Raw genomic sequence first — 25,157 nt, 5'->3', positions numbered from 1 at the left:
GTGGCTTCGGTTTTTGCTGTCCGGACTTGTTCTTGACCAGGAGTACGCTCCCGGTCTTTACGGAGACGAGCCGTGGCGAACCGAGCAGCGAGTACCCCAGTTTTAGTGAACTGGGTTTCAAGTGGCTTCGCTTTTTGCTGTCTGGACTTGTTCCTGACCAGGAGTGCGCTCCCGATCTTTGCGGAGACGAGCCGTGGCGAACCGAGCAGCGAGTACCCTAGTTTTAGTGAACTGGGTTTCCAAGTGGCTTCGGTTTTTGCTGTCCGGACTTGTTCCTGACCAGGAGTGAGCTCCCGGTCTTTGCGGAGACGAGCCGTGGTGAACCGAGCAACGAGTACCCTAGTTTTAGTGAACTGTGTTTCCAAGTGGCTTCGATTTTTGCTGTCCGGACTTGTTCCTGACCAGGAGTGCGCTCCCGGTCTTTACGGAGACGAGCCATGACGAACCGAGCAGTGAGTACCCTAGTTTTAGTGAGCTAGGTTTCCAAGTGGCTTCGGTTTTTGCTGTCCGGACTTGTTCCTGACCAAGAGTGAGCTCCCGGTCTTTACGGAGACGAGCCGTGGCGAACCGAGTAGCGAGTACCCTAGTTTTAGTGAACTGGGTTTCCAAGTGGCTTCGGTTTTTGCTGTCCGGACTTGTTCCTGACCAGGAGTGAGCTCCCGGTCTTTGCGGAGACGAGCCGTGGCGATCCGAGTAGCGAGTATCCTAGTTTTAGTGAACTGGGTTTCCAAGTAGTGCAAGGAGATCTGCAAAAGAGTTTCTATCATTCACATTCAACATATATTTACAAAGTCGCTTTCACGCCGGGTGGTCTACTTCTGATAGTATTTTCGGAGGTTCTTTGAGTTCCAGGCATGGGGTAATAGGTGCTCCTCCAGCGTCTCCAGCTTATAACTCCCCGGGCGAATAACCTCTTTCACTCGGTACAGCCCTTCCCAGGTCGGGGAGAGTTTTCCGACCTTCTTCAGTTGGGAGATAGCAGCTTTCCTTAGGACTAGATCCCCTGCTCGGAATTCTCTGGGGCGTATCTTCAAATCATGATAGTTAGACACTTTCTGCTTGTAGGCGGCGACCCTGATTCAGGACTCTTCTCGGGCTTCTTCCAGTAAGTCGAGATTTGCACGGACCCATCTCCATTGAGTTGCTCATTGAAGTTGGTGACTCTAGGAGACGGGGCGCCCACATCGACGAGTATTACGACCTCCGTCCCAAAGGACAAGTTGAATGGTGACTCCCCCGTTGATGTGCGCGGGGTGGTACGATACGCCCACAAGACATGATAAAGTTCATCTGCCCATCGGCCAGCCTTCTCTTCCAGCCTCTTTTTAATTCCCTGAAGTAGGATTCTGTTCGTTACTTCTGTTTACCCATTCGTCTGAGGGTGCGCCACTGAAGTAAATCTCTGTTCGATCTTCAAGTTAGAGCAGAATTTTCGGAAGTTCCGGCAGTCGAAGTGTCTACCGTTGTCTGTTATCAAGACGCGGGGGATCCCGAACCTGCAAACAACCGACTTCCAAAAGAAGTTCCGCATGTTTTGCTCTGTGATCTGGGCTAGAGGTTCGGCCTCCACCCACTTGGTGAAATAGTCGATGGCCACTACTATGAACGCGCGCCTTCCTGAGGCTGGTGGAAAGGGGCCCAAGATGTCCATCCCCCATACTGTGAAGGGGAGTGGGCTGATGATCGGGGCCATTGACACAGCTGGTTGGTGGATGGTGGGAGAGAACTTTTGGCATCTCCCGCACTTCTTGACCAGGCTCAGTGCGTCTTGTCTTAAGGTGGGCCAGTACAGGCCTCTCAGCAGCACTTTGATTGCTAGAGCCTTGCCCCAGGTGTTCCCCACAAATTCCTTCGTGCGTCTCTTGTAGGGCGTAAGCGGCGTTGCTGGGCCGGACGCACTTTAGGTATGGGAGGGTGTTCGACCTTTTGTACAGGCTCTCACCATCGAGGGAAAACCGAGCTGCTCTCTGTATCACTTTGGGGGCTTCCTTCTTGGCTTCGGGAAGCTTCCCGCTACATAGGTATTCAATGATTTCGTCCATCCAACAGGACTCGTGTTCCACCTGCATCACTTCGGTGGCCTCATTTTCGATACTAGATTTCTGTAGAAACTCCATACATATACTCCCGAGAGTGGTGTATCCGGATGCGGCCAGCTTAGACAACACATCTGCTTTTGTGTTTTCTATTCTGGGGATTCTGATGACCTCAAAAGTTTTGAACTTGCTGGCTAACTGGCGGACCTTGGAGAGGTATTTGATCATACGTTCGTCACGGGCCTCATAGACCCCTTGAATCTGGTTTGCAACCAGCTGGGAGTCACAGTATGCTTTCAGCCTTTGGGCGCTGGTCTGGACTGCGAGATTCATTCCGGCAAGGAGGGCTTCATATTCTGCCTCATTGTTGGACACACAGAATCCGAACCTTAGGGCGTAATCTAAAGTGAAGTTGTCAGGCCCGGTGAGAATCAAACTGGCTCCACAGCCACCCTTGTTCGAAGATCTGTCCACGTACACTTCCCAGAGTGGTTCGGTGGTTGATGGATCCTGCTCTGCTGGTACAAGGACGATTTCTGCTTCAGTCCCATCTTCTGTTCGCTCCTCAGTTGTGGTTTCCTTCTCCACAGCCGGGGTTTGGACAATTTCAGGTTCAGTGCTCTGCTGGGGGATGGTGCATTCAACCACGAAGTCTGCCAGCACCTGAGCCTTTATCGCTGGTCTAGGCATGTACTGGATATCGAATTCGCTCAGTTCCACGGCCCATTTCACGAGTCGTCCTGAGGTGTCCGGCCTATGGAGAACTTGCCTGAGCGGCTGATCGGTCAGGACCTTTATTGTGTGGGCTTGAAAATACGGCCTCAATTTCTTGGCTGCCATGATCAGGGCGTAGGCCAATTTCTTGACCCGCTGGTACCTGATCTCGGCATCATGCAGGACCTTGCTGACATAGTAGACCGGTTTTTGTTGGCTGTGCTCTTCACGAACTAGGACGGCTGCTAGAGCCATGGGGCTCACGGACAGGTATAGGAGCAGCTCCTCCCCCGGTTCCGGCTTTGTCAGCAGCGGTGGAGAAGACAAGTACTGCTTCAACTCTTCGAATGCGGTCTGGCACTCAGCTGTCCAAGGTGTAGTCTTGATTCCTTTAACGACGTTGAAGAAAGGCAGTCATCTCTCTGCGGACTTCAAGATGAAGCGCCCGAGTGCGGCCACCATTCTCGTTAGCCATTGCACTTCTCTGATGGTTTTCGGTGAAGTGAGCTCCACCACGGCCTTGATCTTCTCTGGATTGGCCTCTATCCCTCTTCGGCTTACCATAAACCCCAAGAACTTTCCCGAGCTGACACCGAAAGTGCACTTGGTGGGGTTAAGTTTCATGTTATGCTCTCTTAGGACTTGGAATGTTTCTCTCAAGTCGGATACATGATCTTGCGCACTTCGGCTTTTGACCAGCATATCATCTAAGTAGACTTCCATGTTACGGCCAATCTGATTATGGAAGAGCTTGTTCACGAGCCTCTGATACGTGGCCCCGGCATTTTTTAGGCCGAAGGGCATGACACGGTAACAGTACGTCCCCTGATCTGTTACAAAGGAAGTCTTCGGTATATCTGACTCATACATTCTGATCTGGTTGTATCCGGAGAAGGCGTTCATGAAACTCAGTAACTCGTGACCTGCAGTGGCATCAATGAGCTGATCGATTTTTGGGAGCGGATAGCTGTCCTTGGGACAGGCTTTGTTCAGATCAGTGAAATCAACGCAGGTCCTCCACTTTCCATTTGTCTTCTTCACCAGGACCACGTTTGCCAGCCAGTCTGGGTATTGGATTTCTCGAATGAAGTCAGCGCTTAAGAGCCTCTCCACTTCTTCTTTTATCGCCTGCCGCCTTTCGAGGGCGAAATGTCTTCTTTTCTGTTTCAGCGGCCTACAGGTTGGGTCAACACCAAGTCTGTGCGTGCTGCCTCCGGGTCTATGCCGGGCATGTCAACGGGAGCCCATGCAAAGACGTCTGCATTGTCTTGAAGAAACTGGGTGAGGCTGTGCCGGGTGCTGCTGCCTAGAGAGGAGCCGATCTGAACGACTTTCTCATTATCACCTTTGTACAGAGGGATGCATATGAGGTCTTCGGCGGGCTGAGTCCCCTAGGCTTCGTCCCTCAGATCGAGTAGCTCAATCGGCAGCGATTCCACCCCATTTTTGCCCTTGAGTGCCATGGCATAGCACTCCCTGGAGTGTGGTTGGTCTTCTCGGACTTCTCCCACGCCGTTTGGCGTTATGAATTTTATTTTTTGGTGATATGCTGAACCGACTGCGAGGATTAAGTTCTGGCCGGGTCGCCCCAAGATAGCGTTATAAACCGAAGTGGCCCTTACTACCAGGAAGTTGACCATCGCGAAAGCTTGACAGGGCGGCTTTCCGATGAGAACTGGGAGTTCAATCTGTCCTGCCACTTTCACGACCTCCCCAGAGAAACCGAACATATCGGAATTTACCGGCCTCAAACGGTCGTCTCTGATCATCATTCTCTCGAAAGCATGATAGTAAAGGATATCGGCCGAACTCCCGTTGCAACAAAGATTTTCTTCAGCTCCCAGTTCGCGACGAGCATAGTTAGGACCAGGGCGTCGTCGTTTTGTAGTATCAAGTTGTCGAGGTCCGCATCTGAAAAGGAGATCTCATTCTCCCGTAGGGACCATTTCGTTTTTGTAGGTTGGTCCGGTCTATTGCTCTTTCCTTGTGCTTATTTTGCTTTAGGGGGTTGGTTGTCTTCATCTTTTTGCTGGTGTGCACGGCGTTGACTCGGCGTGCGTATGCTTTTCGAGCAGCAGATGATGTGCCTCCAGCGGCCGGTCCGCCCATAATCGTGCTGATGACCCTTTGGCTGGGACCGGCGTGCCTCTGGTCGTGGACTGGATGGCGGGGGAGATTGATCCCGTGCAGGGGGCGGCTGTGACCGTCGAGGGCTACGGCCCTGAGGACTTTTTTCTCTGCGTTCTCTTTAGTGACCGTCACTTATGACATACTTTTTCAAGTATCCCTGGCCAATCAGCAGCTGATTTCTTCCTTGAGCTGCCAGCACTCGTCTGTGTCGTGACTGTGGTCCCTGTGGAACCGACAGTACTTCGATTTGTCTCTCTTGTTTCCCTTGGAGATCATTCTGGTCGGCCACCTTATGAACTCTTCTCCTCTGATTGCGGCCAGTATGTGTCTCCGGGAGGTGTTGAGAGGGGTAAAGTTCTCTTACCTCCTCTGGGGGGACTTCTCTCTTCTAGGGGCCTTGTCATCCCTACGCTCCTTGGTAGGGTTTTTGTCTTCAGAGGTTATCCTCCAATTTGAGTCTAGGGCCGCCAGTGTTTCTTCCACTGCTATATATTCCTCTGCTCCTGTCATCAGATCCGCGAGTGAGTGCGGGCTTTGGCGAGCCACTGACTGGCGGAAGTCGTTGGATCTAGCGTCTGTGAGGAGCGCGTTCATGGCCGCTGAGGGATCCAAATTCGGCACTTGGAGTGCCTTTCTATTGAAACGGATGACGAACACCTTCAGAGGTTCATTGTCCTCCTGTCGTAAGGCCATCAAGGATGCTGTTGTTTTCCTTGGCCTACGGCTGCTCATGAAATGGCGGACCAGATCGTCCCCAAAGTCTTCAAAGTTTATGATGGAGTTCGGTTTGATCCTTGAATACCAGTCCCGGACCGCACCAGTCAGTGTGGTCGGGAATGCTCTGCAGAGGAAGCCATCGGACGCGGCGTGGAGGAGCATCATCGTTCTGAACGTCTCCAAATGGTCCACAGGGTCAGTGGTCCCGTCATATTGCGGGACGGTTGGCATTTTAAACCCTGTGGGCGCCGGGACGTTCATAACATCGTCGGTGAACGGCGTTCTGCTTGAGAACGCCCGCGCAGCAGGCCGGCTCTGATCTTTTGCCAGTTCTTCTATACGGTGGTCCATTTCTTCTATCCTTCGTAGCATCGGATCAGCTCTACGGTCTGGTCGGTTCAGCGACTTGTTTCTCTCCACTTACGGGCTCACCGCAGAGCCGGACTGACTTTCCGGACTCCTTCGACGACGCCGGGATTTTTCTTGCTGTGCGTGGTCTTCATGGGCTCGGTACTTTCGTGCAGAGCGAGACCGTGATCTCCGCCGGCGTTGAGGCTCTGTATGGGCATGCCTGGCTCTGGAGTGATGGACTTGCCTTGAGTGGTGAGTCCGGTCTTCACCGCGGCGCGCTGACTCTCCCCTGTGGATATTCGACCTTTCCTGTACAGGTCGTGGAGCTTCTGGAGGATGTTGGGGAGACGCTTGGATTAGTTGTTGGTATTGACCGACAAGAGCCGTCATCTGTTGAAAGAGAGCTTGAACTTGATCCGGAGTGGGCGTGGGATTGAGGTGTTCCGAACGAGTCGGGCTCTGTTCTGCTGTAGCAGAAGTAGCCACCACTTGTGAGGCGATTCGCTCATTCCGGGTCCTGCGAGGTAGCACGGTTCGAGTATTTCGTGCGGTTGGTACCCGAGCATTCCTCCGTCCTGCCATTTTGTAAGAGGATTTGAACAGCTTTTAGTTCGCGGTCCCACGGATGGCGCCAATCTGTTAGGCCAAAAATCGGTAACAGATACGGCAGTGACGTCAGAGCTGCGTTGGAGGACCTGAGTAGCCGAAGTGAAGGAGCTGAGTCCTGCGGAACCGAAGTGAAGGAGCTGAGTCCTGCACAAGAGCAGACGAGGTCAGAAGACCAACCCGGAGTCGTTACTCCGGACAGGCCCTTCGACACTCAAGTCAGTATGAGCAGGAGTGCAGAGCAAATTTTTAAGAGTGGTAGGTTGAGAAGTTATTATTCTCGGTCTGAGCCCTGAAAGGCCTTTTATGGAGGGAAGCCTGGGATGGTTGGATTACCTACCCCAGGACAGGTGTCGACCTGTTATAGGTTTAAGTTTACCTACTCTGAGGTAATTACCAGAATACCCCTGGGCTGACGCTGGATTTGTAGTGGGCCATCCGGGGCCACGTGTCGACAGCTAGTTGGCTGCTGTTTTTTATACCCCATCATGGGAGTTGCACAAAAATTCAATACCGAGAATTTCCGTCCAACTCAAATCCCTATCAACTCTCTCTTTCTATCTATCCCTCTCTCATATCTTCTAGTTCTTGTGTTTTTCATCTTCAAGAAGACTAAAAAGCTCCATATTATTTATTTAATTCACTTTATACTTCTATCTATATCAAAAGTATTTGAAGAAAAAAAAACTTCTCGTTCTTCCCCTTGTGCCGTTGAAAGGAGGCCATTAATTCGGCTTGCGCCGATTGGTCTGTTGAGAACGATCGCAACCTTTGAGGAGTAGATCAAGCGGATGATTTCTTTTCCAGCAGTAAGTAATGTATATTTCCTTTTCTTTGTATTTATTTAATCACCATCAGATCATCTAGACTCTAGGATCTTGGGTTTACGACAAGATTGAAAGTAAAATTTTTGTTCGATGAGATTTTAATGTACCGCATCGCATAACGATCCTGCCTAGAGTGAAAACCCTTCTAACAATTGGTATTAGAGCAAATAGGGAATAGATTAGGGGGTTAACGAATCAAAGATAGATCATGCGATAATTCATTGTGAGCCTCGACGTTTTATCCCTACTATCCGATATTCCTAAACTATTTTGTGTGATTAATAGACATAGAGACTGTTTTGCAAAGATCAGCGGGTTTGATCTATTTGCTGGATTTTTTGTGATGGTCTTACTGGATCGTTGGAAAGTATACTCGAATAAGATTCCAATTAATCTGAAATCATCAAAGTCCGATGAACGGAACGAGAGTTATGGATTGGACAAGTTATGTAATTTACACATATCTCCCAAACTTGTTTCAGAAGTTTATGACCCAGGTATAAACTTTTGTTACATTGATTTGGGATGATTGTAGCACCATCAGAACCTATTTGGTGATTCGATTAATCCCTTCCCACTCGGATTAATTGGATAATGGTGCTATCCGGTTTAGTCCCCGGCAGAGGACTGTTTTGGCAATTTTACATTCTATCGATTTGACCTTCACATTAAACTTTGTAAACTGTTTTGTTTCCTGTTAAAACATGTTTATATCATATTCTTTTATCAAAATGAGTAACTTGATATGTTGGTTATGAGATAACTAGTCTATGATTGATGCTTTTTAATCGATATTGGTAAGACATGGGCAAAAAGGATTCTGGACCTCTACTCGTGCATGATATGCATGAATTATAATTATGGTGGATGTTTCAGAGGGTAGTCGTGCCATTTTAAGAGAAAAACAAAACGCAAGAACTTGTCAGCATGTTTAGAGGTTATTAGAGCTTAGAGGTTATTCTGGTTCCCTGCTCAGGTTCCCAAATCGGCTTCCATATCATTATTCTTGGGATTTTGAGGGGTGAGTTATATTAAAAAAAGGGGGTGAGTTTGTGATTTTAGGGTTGGTTTTGCAAGGACCCTATAGACTGGTTGTTAACTTGGTATTTATAGGGTCAATGGTTCTTGCTCCTTGTGGGATGATATGGAGTTCGGTTGCTGACTCTCCCTTGATGAGATTCTCTTCTTTCGTTGCATTGATCCAGCTCTGGTTCCTCTCCATTGGTGTTTGTAACTCTTGATAGTGAGTGGATGTTGTGTTGAACTTTTGATTTCTCTTGATTATCTTTGTTGGGCAGGCAATCTGACCAAGCAGACTGATCTAGATATTGATCTGAAGTCAGTTTTATTAACAAAAACAAAAGGTCTTCTGAGTGGTGCTTTATTAGACGTTGCCAAGATGTGCTCAGCTCATACTTTGGATGCCTGAACAGTAAATTAGCAGCTAAAGACCTTTGATTCATTGTGTGCATGTCCTCTTTTTTTCGGCCACCGAAAAACATCAGTTGCCTACACAAGTAGGAACTCTTAGATTTTGATACCCAATTAGGCCACGTTTGGAATCCTCATGTTTTTGTATATGGATTTGGATTTGGATTTGAGTTTTGGATACAAAATACATCAATAATCTTCATGCTCGTGTTGTACGAGAGAGAGAGAGAGAGAGAGAGAGAGAGAGAGAGAGAGAGAGAGAGAGAGAGAGAGAGAACAGATTTGAAAATCAGATCTTTTTTTCACTGTTGTAGCTGATTTGGAAATTTAAGGATTTGATCCACATCTAAATCTCAACTGCCAAATGTGAGAAATCCAAATCTAAATCTTGTGGGTATCCAAACGTGGCCTTACTTAATTCTGGTATACATTTCATTGTTGAACTGTGCACGAGGTTCATTGTCATTAATTTACTCGAATGCAATTACATAAAAATAATCCAAGAATTAACCGTTTGAGGGATGCTGGTGCCCTCATTAGAGGTGAAATTATACTGTCCGTGAGTTGCTGCACGTAATCAGGGTAAGCCTTTAATCCAACTACACCCATGTGCCTTTACCACTTATATTTTATATTCCCAATGCCATCTTTTTATATAAGATACTAGACCATATTAAATAGAGAAATGAAAAATGCGCCCCTTTTCATCACTTGGGACACCCAGCTGCATTGTATGTGGCAATCATGTCACTCCATTCCTTCAAATGTGGAGTACATCGGCACCTTTGCAGTCATAGATACACTGTAGCTGGGTATCCCTAGTAATGAAAAGGGGCGCATTTATCGTTTCCCTATAAAATTTTAGACATAAGTCTACCCCCCGATAGGTGAATTTTGAAACCTATTTTCTTTTGTACTTTCTTTTTTCTGGTCACTCCCCTATGTTGTAACTATATATAGCATTGTAAAGTATATGTATTTTGAGAGAAATTAAATGACGAAGGACCTCATGAACACGTACTCATCATCCCATCCTTGATATTTGATCCAACAGCAGCTCCTATTGGATGAAATATCAAGGGTGGTACCTTTATCGTACCACCTTTACGTGTTTATACGGCACTTCATCATATAATTTCTCTGTACTTTGAATACTATTTTCTAAGATAGTACGCTCTTATATCTTATATCACTAGATTTTTTCTATTATCAGAAATAAGAGATTATGAGATTATAAATTATCAATGTAGGAACAATCTCGGTTAGTGGCCTAACAACAGGATATAAGAGATTATAAATGTATGGAGCATTAAATACGAGAGCATACCATATGTATAAATAAAAAAAACTCTAGTTAGAGAAGGAAAAATAGTAAGAGTACGAGAAGGAAAAATAGTAAGAGTACATGAGGCGATAGCAACAAGATCATGATCACCTTACAAGTGGTACTAGGTCCTTTCAGTGGCTGTTCTCCTGAACGAGACCAAACTAGCCCAACCCGAGCACCCAAATCCTCAACCCTAACCCAAATCAATTTTCCAAATCAGGTCAGGTTGGAATAAATTGGGTTCGGGTTGGTCCAAGGCAGAAAAAATATGAAAAATTCATAGTCCTACAATTTTCAAATTGAAGTGAGTTCGAAGAAAAGGGGCCAAAAATAACATATCATTGGATGTTCGGGTCTTATATTTTGTGACTTACAGGACACAGAAATCCAAAGCAGGGCCCATCAAGTGGACGGCTCAGATGAATCATAGGTCCGAGCCACTGGCAGTCTGATGGCTCACTGTGATTCCAAGATCTGGTTATTAACAATTAATAGTTTTGGGAGGTGAGTCAATTTTCTAATTGAAGACTGAATAACAGATCAACTCAAAACTACATTTCAAATGTTGGGCTTACTACTAGGAAATAGCTCATATCTTAATATATATAGTAGTTATGTTGGATTAGGATACCTACTTAGATTAGGATAATCTTTATTTGGCTATTTCTATTCTTATCATAAGATCTTTCTATGTTTATTTGTAAGTGCTTTATATACGCACATGCTAATGTTAATGAAAGGAATGAAGAAATTATCTTAGAATTGTGTCTTTTTGCACAAAGGAGGATTGATCATTCCCTCGAAATGGATCAAGAGGCTGATCTTCCCTCTAAAAAGATCAATCACGTTATGAACCGATTCGGGTTCGTAACAAGCCATTTTAAAGATGGAGACAGCAAATTGGAAGAAAAAAAAGAGTTCAAATAGGAGAAAAATGCCATTAAAAAAAGATGGGAGAAAAACTAGACACAACTTAAAGCCAAAAATTTCCTTCTCCAGCCTCTGGAAAATTGTAACTGCTCTATAAAAACTAATGAATAGTCAAAAAAGAAGAAGAACATTGAGGATAAACCTCCAAAACTGAATAAAGAAACACAACCAATTCCAACCCTAGTCAGTACGCGATGAGGAAGCTAACCGGATGCATTTTTCCTTGTTGAATATACTCTGTAAGCTGCAAGACCAACAATCGCAACTGCAGCCCCAACTGCCTCAGTGAAATAGCAATAGTAATTATTCAAGAAAAATGTCAGGAAGAGGAGATAGTAAATATGCATAAAAAGATAGGGGAAATGATATCAGCACAACCATGATTTGTTAATTGCACGAACCCATCATGGCTTTTATTATTTAAAGAGCTGTCAAAGGGTATTACAGTTCCCAAAAAGCTCTCACAAGCCAATTAATAAAGAAAAGACAGACTGAGGTATTGCAATTATCAAAACACGGTAGTGGCAATATCAGTAGCCAAAGATAAACGGCAGAAGAGAATGCAAACAGACATGCACACACCTGCTTATGCACAATGTTGATGCATACTGTTTTAAAGAAATTGTTTGGTATTAGAGAAGCCACCCCCTAAATTTTAAATAAAAGTTGCCCAAATTAAGGCAGGAAAAAAATAATATATATATATATATATATATATATATAACATGAATTATAGTGTCAGCAAGGGGGGACTGGGACTGTAGGTGTTGGCTGGGGGCATGCGCTGTCCCCTCTCTGTACTTGGAACGACTGCATTAATAAAATCTCTGTTACTGTGTTTTTTTTTTACAAAAAAAATGAATTTTAGTGCACTATTGTTTTGAAAATGCAGAGTTAAAACGCGACGGCCCTGTTGATTTTGAATTTTAAGAATTGATTTGAGCCCAAAACTGATTACTCAAATTTTGTTTGAAAAGTGACTTGTATTCATACCATGGAATAAACAGGGGACCAATAGTCCCGCCAGGAATTACATAGTATGGTGGTCGAGGGGCATACTCCATGAACCCAAAAAAAGCATAAAAAAATGTATACAAACTTCTCACATCCCTAAACAGAACACCAACTTCTAGAATTCCTTCCATAGCAACCCTTGCTTCAGCCCTTCACTATACCATCCAACAAACATCCAAAGACAGAAACATCAACATCAACCATGAAGAAACCAAGGAGTAAATATGCCTTCAAGAACATCAAGGACCTAAAGCATTTTTTCACCCACCTTTATATGAACCACCACCGTGGGTAGGAAAGGTTATCTAAGGGAGAAGAACTCCCCTGAGCAGCGAAGGACAGAGTCCCTCAAGCACGTTCAGATAAAACTAACTACCCATCCTTATATCTTGAATAAAAAACTTTTAACATGGGCTTCCAGCCCCCGACAAAATTTCCACCCTTGCAACAACCAGATACTAACATCCTAGCATAAACAAAAACAAAATTCAGGACCATCCCACCCCCAAAAAGCCTTCGCCCCATCTATTCACACAAGAAGCCCCTACTTCATTTACTGAGAACTTTGAGCTCTCGGCTTCCACGGCCAGGGGTCTTACCTTTCTTCTCATCCGCGTCTCTTTTCTCAATATCAACATTCTTTTTGTTTCTTCGACATCTTCCTTGTAGCCTATGTCCAGTGCATTACCCATTTTGGTCATCTCCTCAAATTCTCCCGAGTAGTTTTGGTCATCATCCTCCAGTATGGTCTTCCCCTCATGCAACTCGGACTAAACTTGCTCTACATCCTCCACTATGGTTTTCCCAAAGTCTCCTGATGCTCCCTTTTCTTCCTCTACGGGGATTGCTCAGCCCTTTTAAGACATTCCTTAACTTTTCTACTAAGGTCCCTATCCAACGTAGAATCCCTCAACATAATAGACTTCATAGCCGGGCTCAAAGGTCCCACCTCATTCTGATGATCCTCCCCAATACCACTAGCCTCCTTAAGAGCATTTCTTTCCTCTTCCAATTGCTTTTGAAAAAATGGTAGTTTATAGACTGGTATACAGACCTCCTCAATCGATCTTTTTCCGGTCAAGTGAAACAGCTCCTCCTCCTTGCCTTTTGGCTCCTCAAACTTCTTCCACTGTAGTTCCAGATATTTCAAGGCAATCTCACCTTTCGTTGCCGACCCACAACTAGCCTATTCTTGTCATAACCACTCTTCTTGAAGGACTTCTTTTTTTTCCACCCCCAATCCCTCGACTCTAACAGCTTCCCACTTCCCCTTATAATCAGGATTGCATCTTCACTTGAGGGAGAGGAATCCCCGCTCTGCTCAAACTTTTCCAGCATCATTAAGACTCGAGCAAGGAAGTCTTTCTTTTTCTGCTTTCGACAGCTAAAATACCGCCCTGGCAATTTCCTCTTATAGAGGGGTTAACCCCCTGTAGCTTCTAGGGTTGAGGATCTATGATTATGAATCCCATGATGTTGAAAGGCGTGCATGGACTTTCCCCTTTTTGTAGCTTATTAATTCCTTTGTACCCTTAGAAACTATTGAATTCTGGATTTCTGCTAATTCTCCAATCAATTTCATTAACAATAAACTGTGCTTAAATAAGCATTTACAGATGAGATAAGGATAAGCTTGGTAAACGATAAGATCCAAAGAGATAATCATATCCTAATCTATCGTGACTAGCCCATCCAACAAACTCCCGAATCTAATATAACCATATAGATCCAACGGTCAGATCTTGATATACTCTAACATGCCCCCTCAAAGGTATATGGATTGGAAATCAATATACGTTTGATTACAATAGATAACCCCAAAAGAAATATAAAAATTTGCAAATTTTGATGCACACTGCTACGATTGATGCCCGCATGTTGTTGGTATTGCTGAAGACAAATTGCCACATGTTGTTGAAGAATGTGCCACATGAAAGATGAGCTGCGAAGAATTTCAATCAACTGGATTGGACTCAAGCCGGAATGGGCGAGTCATTAGGCCGGTTTTGACTACCGAACCTTTTGGAAATGGGTTCACAATGGACTAAAGCCTCGATAGGCAGAAGGAAGCCTCGATAGGTGAGAATGAGCCACAATGGGCAAGACATCATGGGTCGGCATACTGATCTTCATGGAATTTGACTCTCTGAGGCACGAACCTCAAAGAATTGAGGCCCCTCAACTGAATAGAGCTCCTATTTTAGGCACGCACCTCAAAGAGGTACCTCAACTCAAATAGGCAGAAGAAGAAAATATAGAGGGAATAAAAAAAAGAAAAGGTAAAGAGAAGTGGCAATTTGCGGCTGAGAATAATGCGGCAGCGATCATGGAGAACTTTGAAACTTAGGACATGGCATGGGAAAGAGTGCATATATAAATTTAGGGGTACATGGATAACGAAAGGGTGAACATAAAGAGAATCAAATCCAATAATTTTTCTAAAGACAAAAGGGGGTGTCCACATCAATTTTGGGGTTAGAAGAGAGATGTGCATGTCAGATATTGAAATGGATTTTCTTGGGCAAAGAAAATGGGTGTCATTATCAATCTATGGCTTGATGAATAGGATAAGGACAAAAGGTATTTGAGAGTGAAAATAGGAACTGCATTTCCCACTGTTTCCCTTCTTGGTGTCTCCGCCAGTGACAAGATCTGGCATGAAAAAGAGTGCATACTTTACCTTCTGGTTCATGCAAAAGGAAGGCCCTAAAAAACAATACATTTTCCTCTTCTCCACAAAGAAGGTTTTGAGGCACTGGAAGAAGATTTTGAGGCCTTGGAGTAGAGCATGGGCGCCAGGATATCAATAGGCTTTGATACCATATTGAATTTAAGATTTCTATGAATCTCGGATTAAAGGAGAAGTGTGGCATCAAAGTGGGGGTGTGCACTTTTCACTTCATTTTGAGGCATGACCAGTGACCACAGCCCAAGAGGGATTAATGCTTTTATTGAAGAAGAAAAAAAAACGACAAGATATTGTATTCGGTTGATGTAGTTGAGGTTTGAGTTGCAGCAGTTTGGATGAAGATCGTGATGGGAATCAATCGACGGGACCGGCGGACGGGGAATCTAGCCGTCCGACGGAGGACGGGATCAAAGACGATGTGCTCAGGCAAAGGTCGGATTGATTCGCTCTGATACCATATTGAATTCTAGATTTCTGCTAATTCTCCAATCAATTTCATTAACAATAAACTGTGCTTAAATAAGCACTTACAGATGAGATAAGGATAAGCTTGGTAAACGATAAGATCCAAAGAGATAATCCTATCCTAATCTATCGTGATTAGACCATCCAACAAACTCCCGAATCTAATATAACCAAATAGATCCAACGGTCAGATCTTGATATACTCTAACAGAAACAAAAGACGTCTTATTGTCTTTTCCTTCTATCCTTCAGGTCTTGGACTCCTCTCTGGTGATGCCACATGTCCTTGCATTAGACGCGTATTGCTCATGCGCCTTGGCTAAATGATCCTCTACTGCTTGAGGTCGCAACAGACTAGCAAGTGACGTCTCTGGCTGGTTTGGATTTGTTTCAAATTTGAATTGGGCCTTTGGCAACGGTCAAATTTCTTTTTCCTGACCGTTCAAGGAAACTGCTTTTCCCGTTCTTTCCTTATCATGGAAATTTTTTTCCACCGCCAACATTTCACCTAAAAATCTCTTGCCTTCCTCGTTTTGAATGCTTTCTTTACTTATAGAGGCATCCGAGGAATGTTCTTCATTAAGGGCATTGTCCTCAGGCACAATCTTAACTTCCACTAAGAAGTTTTTACCTTCTATCTCAAACTAATAAAAGGTGGCAAATTTTTCCAGTCCGCGGTGAGGAGATGCAAAGGCCAAGCAATTGTCATGATCCCTAGATAATTTGGCTTGAAGGACCTGACCAAAACATGTTCCCATAGCTTCAAGCGATGAACATGTAAAGGAATAACGTAGAGTCGAATCCATATAGGCTTCGCTCCTGTATTAAAAGCTGGGTTCCATGTTTGACGGGAGGAAACATGACCCCCAAGGCCTCCCCACCGCATCAAAGGATCCGAGAGGCTTGGGATTTGGAATTAAAACAGAATAAAATCTCTACTGGACTGACCATAAAAGGTTTTGGGAGATCTGGAACCTCCCAGGATTTTTGGCCGATTCCTAGACCACATCAAGATTCCAAAGAGCTGCCTTTCATACAACCCACTAGACATCTCTTTAGAACTATTTTACGCTCCGCTACCTCAGTCAGGGGGACGGGAATCTACTTTAGACTCCAGAGCTTCGGGATCCCTCGCCCCTGTCAGGGTCCAGAGCACTATCCTTGCCAGGAGGTCCTAAAATTTTACTCATGTTACACTTCCGGCAGCAATGACGTTGAACGAAATTGTAATATCCGCAGTCATGGTAGTACCAATCTCGATCTGAGCGCGGAGGAGGAAAAGTCCTTCTATTTCCTTCATACTGTCTATTGGCTACTCTCCAGCTACCTGTTGGATTGGTTCGTTCCAAATCTACTCTTTCAAAACCATGGTTCCGCCGTGGCTACTCTCCAGTTACATGTTGGACTGGTTCGTTCCAGATCAAGTCTTTCAAAACCATGGCTCCGCCGTGGCGAAATTTGAGACTGTGCCTGTATGGATTTTCCTTTTCCAATGAGTATAAGACTCTTTCTGCAACAATCCTTGTGTAGTTTCAGCGCTTGGAGAGCATCTAGCACTGAGTATCCGCATCAATAAGGTCTAGATATACATCCTTCAGACCCTCAATCCCATAGCCACAATTACATTAGCCCCTACCTCTAGAGTTATCCGAACAGATCACTCACGGAGATCCCCTCCGGTGGTGACCAAAGTAGTCCCGCACCATCATCTAGCCCCCAATACCATTAAACTTTTTTATGGGAGTCATTTTCATTCAATGGATGATTACTCAAATTTGTGTTAAATTTTGGTTCCACTAATCAAAATCAATTCTCAAAATCCAAACCAAACATAGCTCAAATATCACAACTGAGATCAAATGAACAATCTATGGCCTCTTTGGATGTCACCAAAATTGGTCCTTATTTGTAGGGATATTATGCTTCTTTGTAAGCCATGATATATATATATATATATATATATATATATATATATATAGAGAGAGAGAGAGAGAGAGAGAGAGAGAGAAGTGTAGCTACACATACGTGTAGCTAACTTAGCTACACCGACGGCTTAAAATACAGTGGGCCCCACATTGTTTGGGTGATGCAAACCATTCATTTGATGGGCCCTCACATAGATAGGGTGTGCCCAAAAAACCAGCTCCATAGGATCATCCCAACCCTACGATTTGTGGAGGCAAAAATGGACGTGTAAAAACCTTCACAAATCTGTCCATTTTTGCCTCCACAGTTTGAAGGGTTGAGATCATCCAATGGAGCTGATTTTTTGGGCACACCCTATCAATGTAGGTCCTATCAAATGAATGGTTTGGATCACCCAAATAATGTGGGCCCACTGTATTTTAAGCCGTCGGTGTAGCTAAGTTAGCTACATGTATGTGTAGCTTCACTTAACTCATATATATATATATATATATATATATATATATATATATATATATATATATATATATATATATATATATATATCATATTAAAAGCCATTATAATCGTTATTAGCAAATCATATTTAACTTCAGAAACATGTACATACAGTATAACAAATATGCAAATATTTTTCGGAGCTATCCAAAGAGGCCCATAGTCTGAGAAAATGTCTGATTAGACCACCATGACATTGAGTGAATCACCTATACCACCGAAATACGTGGGAGGATGGGGGTTACCATCAGAAATAATCTAAAACCACTCATTGTTGTAGGCTTGTAGCCACTGCCATCATGATCCATTTCATGAAGAGGACCATCTAAAAAACCAAAAAACTCTTGGCATAGGTTGTACCAACTGGGCTCCTAAGCTAACTCACAAATATGGTTCTCAGGAATTTCTCGGCAAGGGAAAATCTCGGGATATATTAATTTTTTTTATTTTTTCAGATTTATATTGGGAAATAAATAATAAAATAAAATTATTTAAAAATTAATAAATTAAAAAATATATAAAATTAAAATATCATAAAAAAAACCACGATATTATCGCCGTAAATGAAAATACAGCTATATTTTTTAAATTCTCAGGATTATTTTGTGATTTTGTCGTTTTATCAAAATGTCGCAATAAAATTGCTATATTTTGAAAATAACAGAGATATTTGTGACATAGCTCCTAAGTAACTTGTCTTCAAGGTAGAGTCTGGTCGAATCAGAAATGGTTTTTTAGAAGTGCCTCATCTATTTAACACCCAGTTTCACATGTTAATGAAATAATGCAGGTATAAATAGCTTGACAACAAAGTTACAAGCATCGTTTTAAATCTCGGTTTCGGTTTCGGACTCAACTGAAAGCGAAATTTCGGCCAAAACACAGTAAAAATAACGAAATTTCAGCCGAAATTGCCGAAATTTCGGTAATTCCAGACGAAATCTTGGAAGAAAATTTTTTAAAAAAATCAATTTAACGAATTTCCGGTTTTAGGCTGATTCCGGTTTCGATCTTGACATCCATCAACTCATCTCTCCATTTTTTGTGAAGAGGGGGGTCGAAATTTAAAACCACGGTTACAAGACATACCAGAAACAACCATGAGAGAGCAGTTAACATGCCGACGGTACTGCTTGCGGTTTCTTCCAGCTTCAGTCTCAGGAATGCTCAGATGGGGGTGCTGTGCTGCACTGATAATCCTATGGAACACATTATTGAGATCTCCCAATTTCACGCTGACTGTTATAGGTGCTTCTATTCCCATATCCTGGCTGACCTGTTGGAGAAAAACAAACAGGAACAGTGGATTAACAACGAATGCATATTCTACACCTATCTCCACAATTAACAATAATTAAGTTTAAGAAAAAATGATCTGCAGTGTGGTAAATAATTACTTTTCAAGAGTTTTTATATGGTGCCAGAGCGTCAAGTCCCGTGTGGGCAGTACCACCCTTGATATTTGATCCAACAGCTGGGCTGGTGTGGATCAAACATCAAGGGTGGTACTTTTGTCGTACCCCCCACACAGGACATGATGATCGGGCACCATATCATTTCTCACTTTTCAATACCTTAACTGAGAAGTAAAACATACACGTCAGTGCAAAAGCTACATAATGAGGCCAAAAAGTAAAAAATACATGCCAGTACAAAAGCTACCCATATAGGTTTAACATCAAATACCTAGTAGATTGCATTGTCGTGCATGTCTGATAATTCAGTACAAATGAAGTGACTATTTTACATTTTTAACGAATGGAATGACTATTTTCCATTACTAATATATGCTTCAAAAACATCATCTTTCCTTTTGAACAATTAATTCAATAACTCAAAAAAAAGAAAAAGAATTAACTATCCATTTCTAATGAATGGCGTGACTATTTTCCTACATCTTACGTTCATTTGAAGCATATATGGTTGTATACATTCTGAGTTTAAAATGAATCTTACTGTTACAGACATGTGTGACAGTGCATGTCACTAGGCATTTGATCTTGTTAAAACATTATGAATGATTCTCTTCTTATGCAATGCTTTCTAAGTCTTCATTTGTGCTTATTCTAGCATTTCCTATATTTTCATCATGAATTTCCATCATTTGCATGCATTTCCATAAACTTTCGGGATTTTACAGAATTTCCAACAAAACCTACGACTGAAAATGACAAATTTCCATTTCTATGTTGACCGAAACATATAGTGAAATCAAAATTTGAAACCTTTTGTAAGAAGGCATGTGTGAAGCATGAAACAAAAAGAAGAAGAAAATTAGAAAAAATCCCAAAAACTAACAAACGAAAACCTATGATTTGTGGACACGGACACGAGTGTCGCGTGTCGACACGGACATGGAGTGTCGGACACGGCGAACTCCCAAATTCTAGAAACAGGGACACGCCTAAAATAGAAAGTGCATATAATCATGATTTGTGGACACGGATTCGTGTGCAGAGTTTCGACAAGGATATGACTTATGAGGTATCTAATATGGCAACTCCTAAAAATCTAAAAATAGTCACACTCAAACACATACATACATATAAAGTTATTGTCACTTCTAGCAGTACACTTAAAAGTGTCTAAACGAGTGTCGACACGTGTGGACACGGGTGTCGTGTCGGACATGACATGACACATGTGTCGGCAATAAATTCAAAGTGTCGGCAAACTCATAGACGAAAACCCAACCCCTATGCAGTTCATTGAGGCAATGACAATGTTTCTTTTGCAGTAATAAGAGTTTGTTGCCTCCATGATTATGAAGCTTGGATTGCAAAACAAAACATGTGGGATGTGTCCTTGTAGAAAACATGTTGAACGAATACCCAACATGTTGAACGAATAATTACAAACGACAACGACCGATGCGGAGACAATACCCAACTAGTCATTCGTTATAATCTTCAATCTAGGACCACTTTACTGAGTTTGGTTAAATCTCGAAGAAGGGTTGGAACTGAAGTTGTATTTCCTTCCAAATTGCATGTTGCTGCATTCCCTGACAATTTGTTGAGAGAGAGAGAGAGAGAGAGAGAGAGAGAGAGAGAGAGAGAGAGAGAGAGAGAGAAGAAGGGTGTTCCTGATTTTAGAGAGAAGGTTCATGAGAAAGAAATGTGAGGAAGTTTGGTTATGATGTGGATATGGAATCCTGCCAAGGACCTTTGAGCATACAGTAGATAGCTTGCATTCAAAGCTTTCTTTGCATGAATAAAAGAAGTGGATCTACTCTCAAAAGTACTCTCACAAGACTCACAAAAGGCTCACAAGAAGAAGGTTCACAAGAGGCACTTGCACTTGAAGTCAACGAACACACTTGACTTGGCACTAAAATAAAAGCGTTGAGACTTGAAGCCAAAGCATAAAGACTCGAAGCCTCACAAGCTTGGGCATGTGAAGCACATTATTTTCTTCATATTTGATGATGTAGATATTGTATAGGAGCATGCAAGTGTTGTGTCAAGAGAGAGTGTGGCTGAAACCATGTGACTCTTATGAATGGTGTAGTGTGTGTAAAGGGCTGCCACATCGCCACATATGAGGTCTTGATGATGCAAATATTCATTTGATCACAATGACATGAACACCTTATAGCCCATAATTGAAAGGTTTCAAAGTCCACAGGCTCTTTAACAGTTTAACTAACTTTATTCCCTTTATAGGAATTAGCTAACTTTATTTGCTATCATAAATGTAATTCCTGTTCTAGGGACACAATTAGGTTATTGCAATGAGCTAAAATTATCAACATGAAATCTCCCCAAGTCCCTCAACACAATCCATGTTTATGGATTTCAAATAATTTGATGAATTCATCCACAGATTATTTTATACACATTGTAAGTATAATTTTGGAAAATTTAACAAAAGTTTTGAGTGGCCGAAACTATTGAAATCGTATTGGAATTCATCGTTTTCCGATGTGGGCTCAAGCATGCCTTATTGCTGAATGGAAATTAAGATGAGAGGAGAGGGGCCTAGATGGAAATAGCTAGATAGAATGAACTAAGTTTAGATGAAATATCTAGATGGAATGAACTAAGATTAAAACTTTAGTTTTGGATATGAAAAGTCTTCTAGGGGAATAGAGTTCTATGGGGCACTACCTTTGCACATTGGGCCACTTTAGGAATTTCTTAATTATAAAGTTAATCTTATCCAAGAAAATCCCCTCCTAGCCAAACTTTTATAACTCTGTAAATAAGAAGAGGGAGAACCATAGCTCACTAAGATTTCTACGCCTCAAGGAAAAACCTAGGTGGAGTTGTAGAGAGGTGTAAAAAAATTGAGACCTCGCACCGTGAGGTGGGTTGGAGCTTTCCCACCACTAGAGTTTTTGGATCTAGTCCAAGCTCTCCCTCATCTTAAACCCCAGAAGGACCAGCACCAAAGAGGGAATAGAGAAGTGATATATGATGTAAGAGTAGCAAACTACTCCACTTGAAAGCAAGGCATGAATGTTTCTTTCTCGATATGAAATCCAATAAAACTTTTTTCATGATCAATAGATCTTCATTTTGCAGGACCCAAAGATCAAGATGCACTCTTATGAGATCCTTTAGACCTAGCATGATTTCCAACATTTCGAGTCCTGAGTTTTCCAACCTTGAGTGCCGTAGTGGATAATACTGTCTTCCCCGTGTGATCCTTTTCCCAGGGTTCATTCTTAATTAGTTTTGACAGCTCCAGTTTTGGTGATCTTAATCCATCCGGCATTCACAGTACTATTAGGGACCATGACAACTAGCTAGATTGGCTTACAATGGGCCAATCGATTTTAAAGACTACAATGAAGTCGAGATTCTTGTGCTTGAGTGGGTCTCAAGTTTGGACCTCGTTACATCTTGAGCCGGTGATTGTGGAAGGGGAATGCCGAAATGTGATATAGTGGATGCAATCTAAGGAGGCTTACCCTTGAGATTTGCAGATGCTCTTGGCGAGATTTTGTTCTTTTGTTCTTTCAGCCTTTATGAAGCTTATTTGTTGTTTTGTTCTTTTAGCCTTTATAAAGCTCTCATCATTCATAATATGTGTGTACGCATATGGGTTAACAATTAGTAATTTTTGGTGTTGAAAGTGCTACATCGACGCCATGTATGGCACAATATCCCAAATAATAAGACCGGCTCATTATATGGTAGTCTAGAATGGTTCTTACTTCCTAGCTATTCTCGTGTGATAAAAAGGATAATTACGATTTCGCATTTACTAATAAACCATCAAGATGAAAAAAGAGTATCACTAATTGGATGAGGAAGTACAAAACTAAGGGTGTGAGGAAAGAGATAAGGAACCCTGAAGAATAAAGTATATACCCTTGTTGAATGTTGTAAGGCCATTGGAGACGGATCTAGGTCATCCTTAGTAGGAACAATGAGGCATGGCACCCCAAAGCCAGTGTTTTCTCCATGACTAGCAACATCCACAAGCAGATCCATTGCTTTACGCCATGAATTTTCATCAGAACTACAAATGCAAAAAAGTTAATACCTCAAATCACTGGCCCTGGAAATCAGCAATATAAAAAATGGCCAAAAAGTGAATCTAATTAACAATGTTCACTTCCAAAATAGGAATATAATTAGTAAGATAAAGAAGCAACATAAAAGCCTTCCGTTGCTAACAGTTACTTTTGGTTGTCCGTAAGCCTAGTAACATTACAAGGCCTCTAAAGAGATGATGTCTCAAATTATATAGAAAGTTTGTTCTAATCAGCACAGATAAACAGGCAAAATGGAGCTGAAAAATTGGATGGCAGGCAGGCAGCATACGTGATTTGCACAAGGGAAAGAGAAGCAAAAAAATGAGAACACTGAATTCCCGTACGGGACTAAATCTATGCTTCGTGGATACAGACATGAGTGTTGCGTGTCGACACGGACACGGGGTGTCGGACATGGCAAACCCCCAAAATTTAGAAACGGGACACGGCTAAAATACAAAGTACATATAATCATGATTATAGATATGGATTTGTATCGAGTTTCAACAAGGATACGAGTTGTCTGACATGGCAACATCTAAAAATCTAGAAATAGTGGCATGTGCATACACATAAAATTACTGATTACCATCATAATTTGCAACAATAGAAATATGGTATTCATTTAACAAACTAAAAGTGTCTAAAGGAGTGTCAACACACGTGCCGTGTCGGACACGGCAAGACACGCGTGTCGGCAATAAATTCAAAGTGTCGACTAAATCATAAGATTAAATGAACAGAAATTAAAACACTTGCAAAGTATAGCTCAATGTGAAGGTAAGACATGTGAAAGTATATAAACAGAAATATCTACGGACATGATGCACAAATAAACTAGACAATGTTTTTTTTACCTTTTTTGGAATGGTATAATTTGTAAACTAATCAATATTCATACATAACAACATGAATACCACAAAAGAAAAGAATGGCTGCATGGTGCTAAAATTACAGGGTCCAACTCTTTCCATGCATAACAACAGCAATAAAGGATGACTCAGATAAACTATTCAATGCTTATTCCGCAACAAAATGAATACCACGGCAGGAAAAAATGGTTGCTGGTTCCAAAACTACAGGATCTACCTCTTCTATTCTTAACGATAGCAATGAAGATACATAATTTTAATTTTTTTTTAAGGCTTGATAAATGACTCTAGAGTCTAGAATATTCCCCCTGTAAGCTCTAAGACCATTGTGGTCAAGGCATTTTCTATTCTGCAATTTCCCGATATCCAATAACATATTGTTACAGTTTTTTAAAAAATGCATCGATACATGAGTCTTGAGGAGCTTGAAACCTTAAGACAGATCCCTGTTTGAAAAAAAAAAAGCACAGAGGACCCCAATACAAGGCCTTTCGGTAGGGGAATTGGGATTAATTCATGACCCCGATGTTCCCACTCATCGACCCTAATAAGAAGCTCAAAGTGTGATATCCATATATGCCCTTGGAGACACGGAATACAAAGAACTGAAAAAGAAACATAATGACTAAAATATGCACATGAGAAATAGAGATTTCAAAAGGTCCCAGAGTTCTGTATTCAATTCCTGACTTTTTCAAAATGATCTTGATCAAAGGAATATACGTCTATTCATATGTTATTATTAAGTTCTCAATGTTTTATTGCAGCTGGTTGTTAGAGGGTATTTTAGTCATTGTATGTAACCCTAAGTGAACGCACGCACGCACATATCATATACATTTAGAGGTCATTATTCGACTCACTTTCTCCCTCACTCTCTTTTTCTTCCGCCTCTCTTCATTCTCTTTCTCCATGGAGATTAGGTTACATAGAACATGTTATCAGAGCCCTATGTTCTGATTCTAGGGCCCGTATATTATCGAAGAAGTGTAGCACCCAAAAAAAATTTGGGTTGCCCCCCCCCCCCCCCACACCCCAGAGACTGAAACTCGTCGGTCTGAACATTTCTTTCTACCCATATCCCTATCCCTTGTTACTGCGGGCCTCCGGAACTATCTTGTTGTTGGTTCCTTCGTCTT

The 25,157-nt window shown here is 42.4% G+C and overlaps 1 protein-coding gene across 4 annotated transcripts in view; it reads right to left on the bottom strand.

The window, feature by feature from the left end:
* Positions 1–10,193: 10,193 nt before the first annotated feature.
* The window catches only part of LOC143887331 (mitochondrial Rho GTPase 1-like), a 68,923-nt gene continuing 53,959 nt past the window's right edge, over positions 10,194–25,157 (bottom strand). For 3 of the 4 annotated variants that reach the window (XM_077391519.1, XM_077391464.1, XM_077391639.1), the window contains 4 exons: positions 22,980–23,130; positions 18,751–18,937; positions 11,278–11,346; positions 10,194–10,613 (listed from right to left, as the gene is read on the bottom strand). In XM_077391519.1, the coding sequence (XP_077247634.1) occupies positions 10,564–10,613; positions 11,278–11,346; positions 18,751–18,937; positions 22,980–23,130 (457 nt within the window). In that variant the 3' untranslated portion in view covers positions 10,194–10,563. The remainder of the gene's footprint in view (positions 10,614–11,277; positions 11,347–18,750; positions 18,938–22,979; positions 23,131–25,157) is intronic. The other variant, XM_077391573.1, reaches the window with a different exon arrangement.

The sequence above is a fragment of the Tasmannia lanceolata genome, unplaced genomic scaffold (genome assembly GCF_043159265.1).
Source record: "Tasmannia lanceolata isolate RefF3 unplaced genomic scaffold, GAP_Taslan_0.1 ptg000002l, whole genome shotgun sequence".
NCBI lineage: Eukaryota > Viridiplantae > Streptophyta > Magnoliopsida > Canellales > Winteraceae > Tasmannia > Tasmannia lanceolata.
Note: the sequence above shows the minus strand (reverse complement) of the source record. Positions and strands in the feature narration are given on the sequence as shown.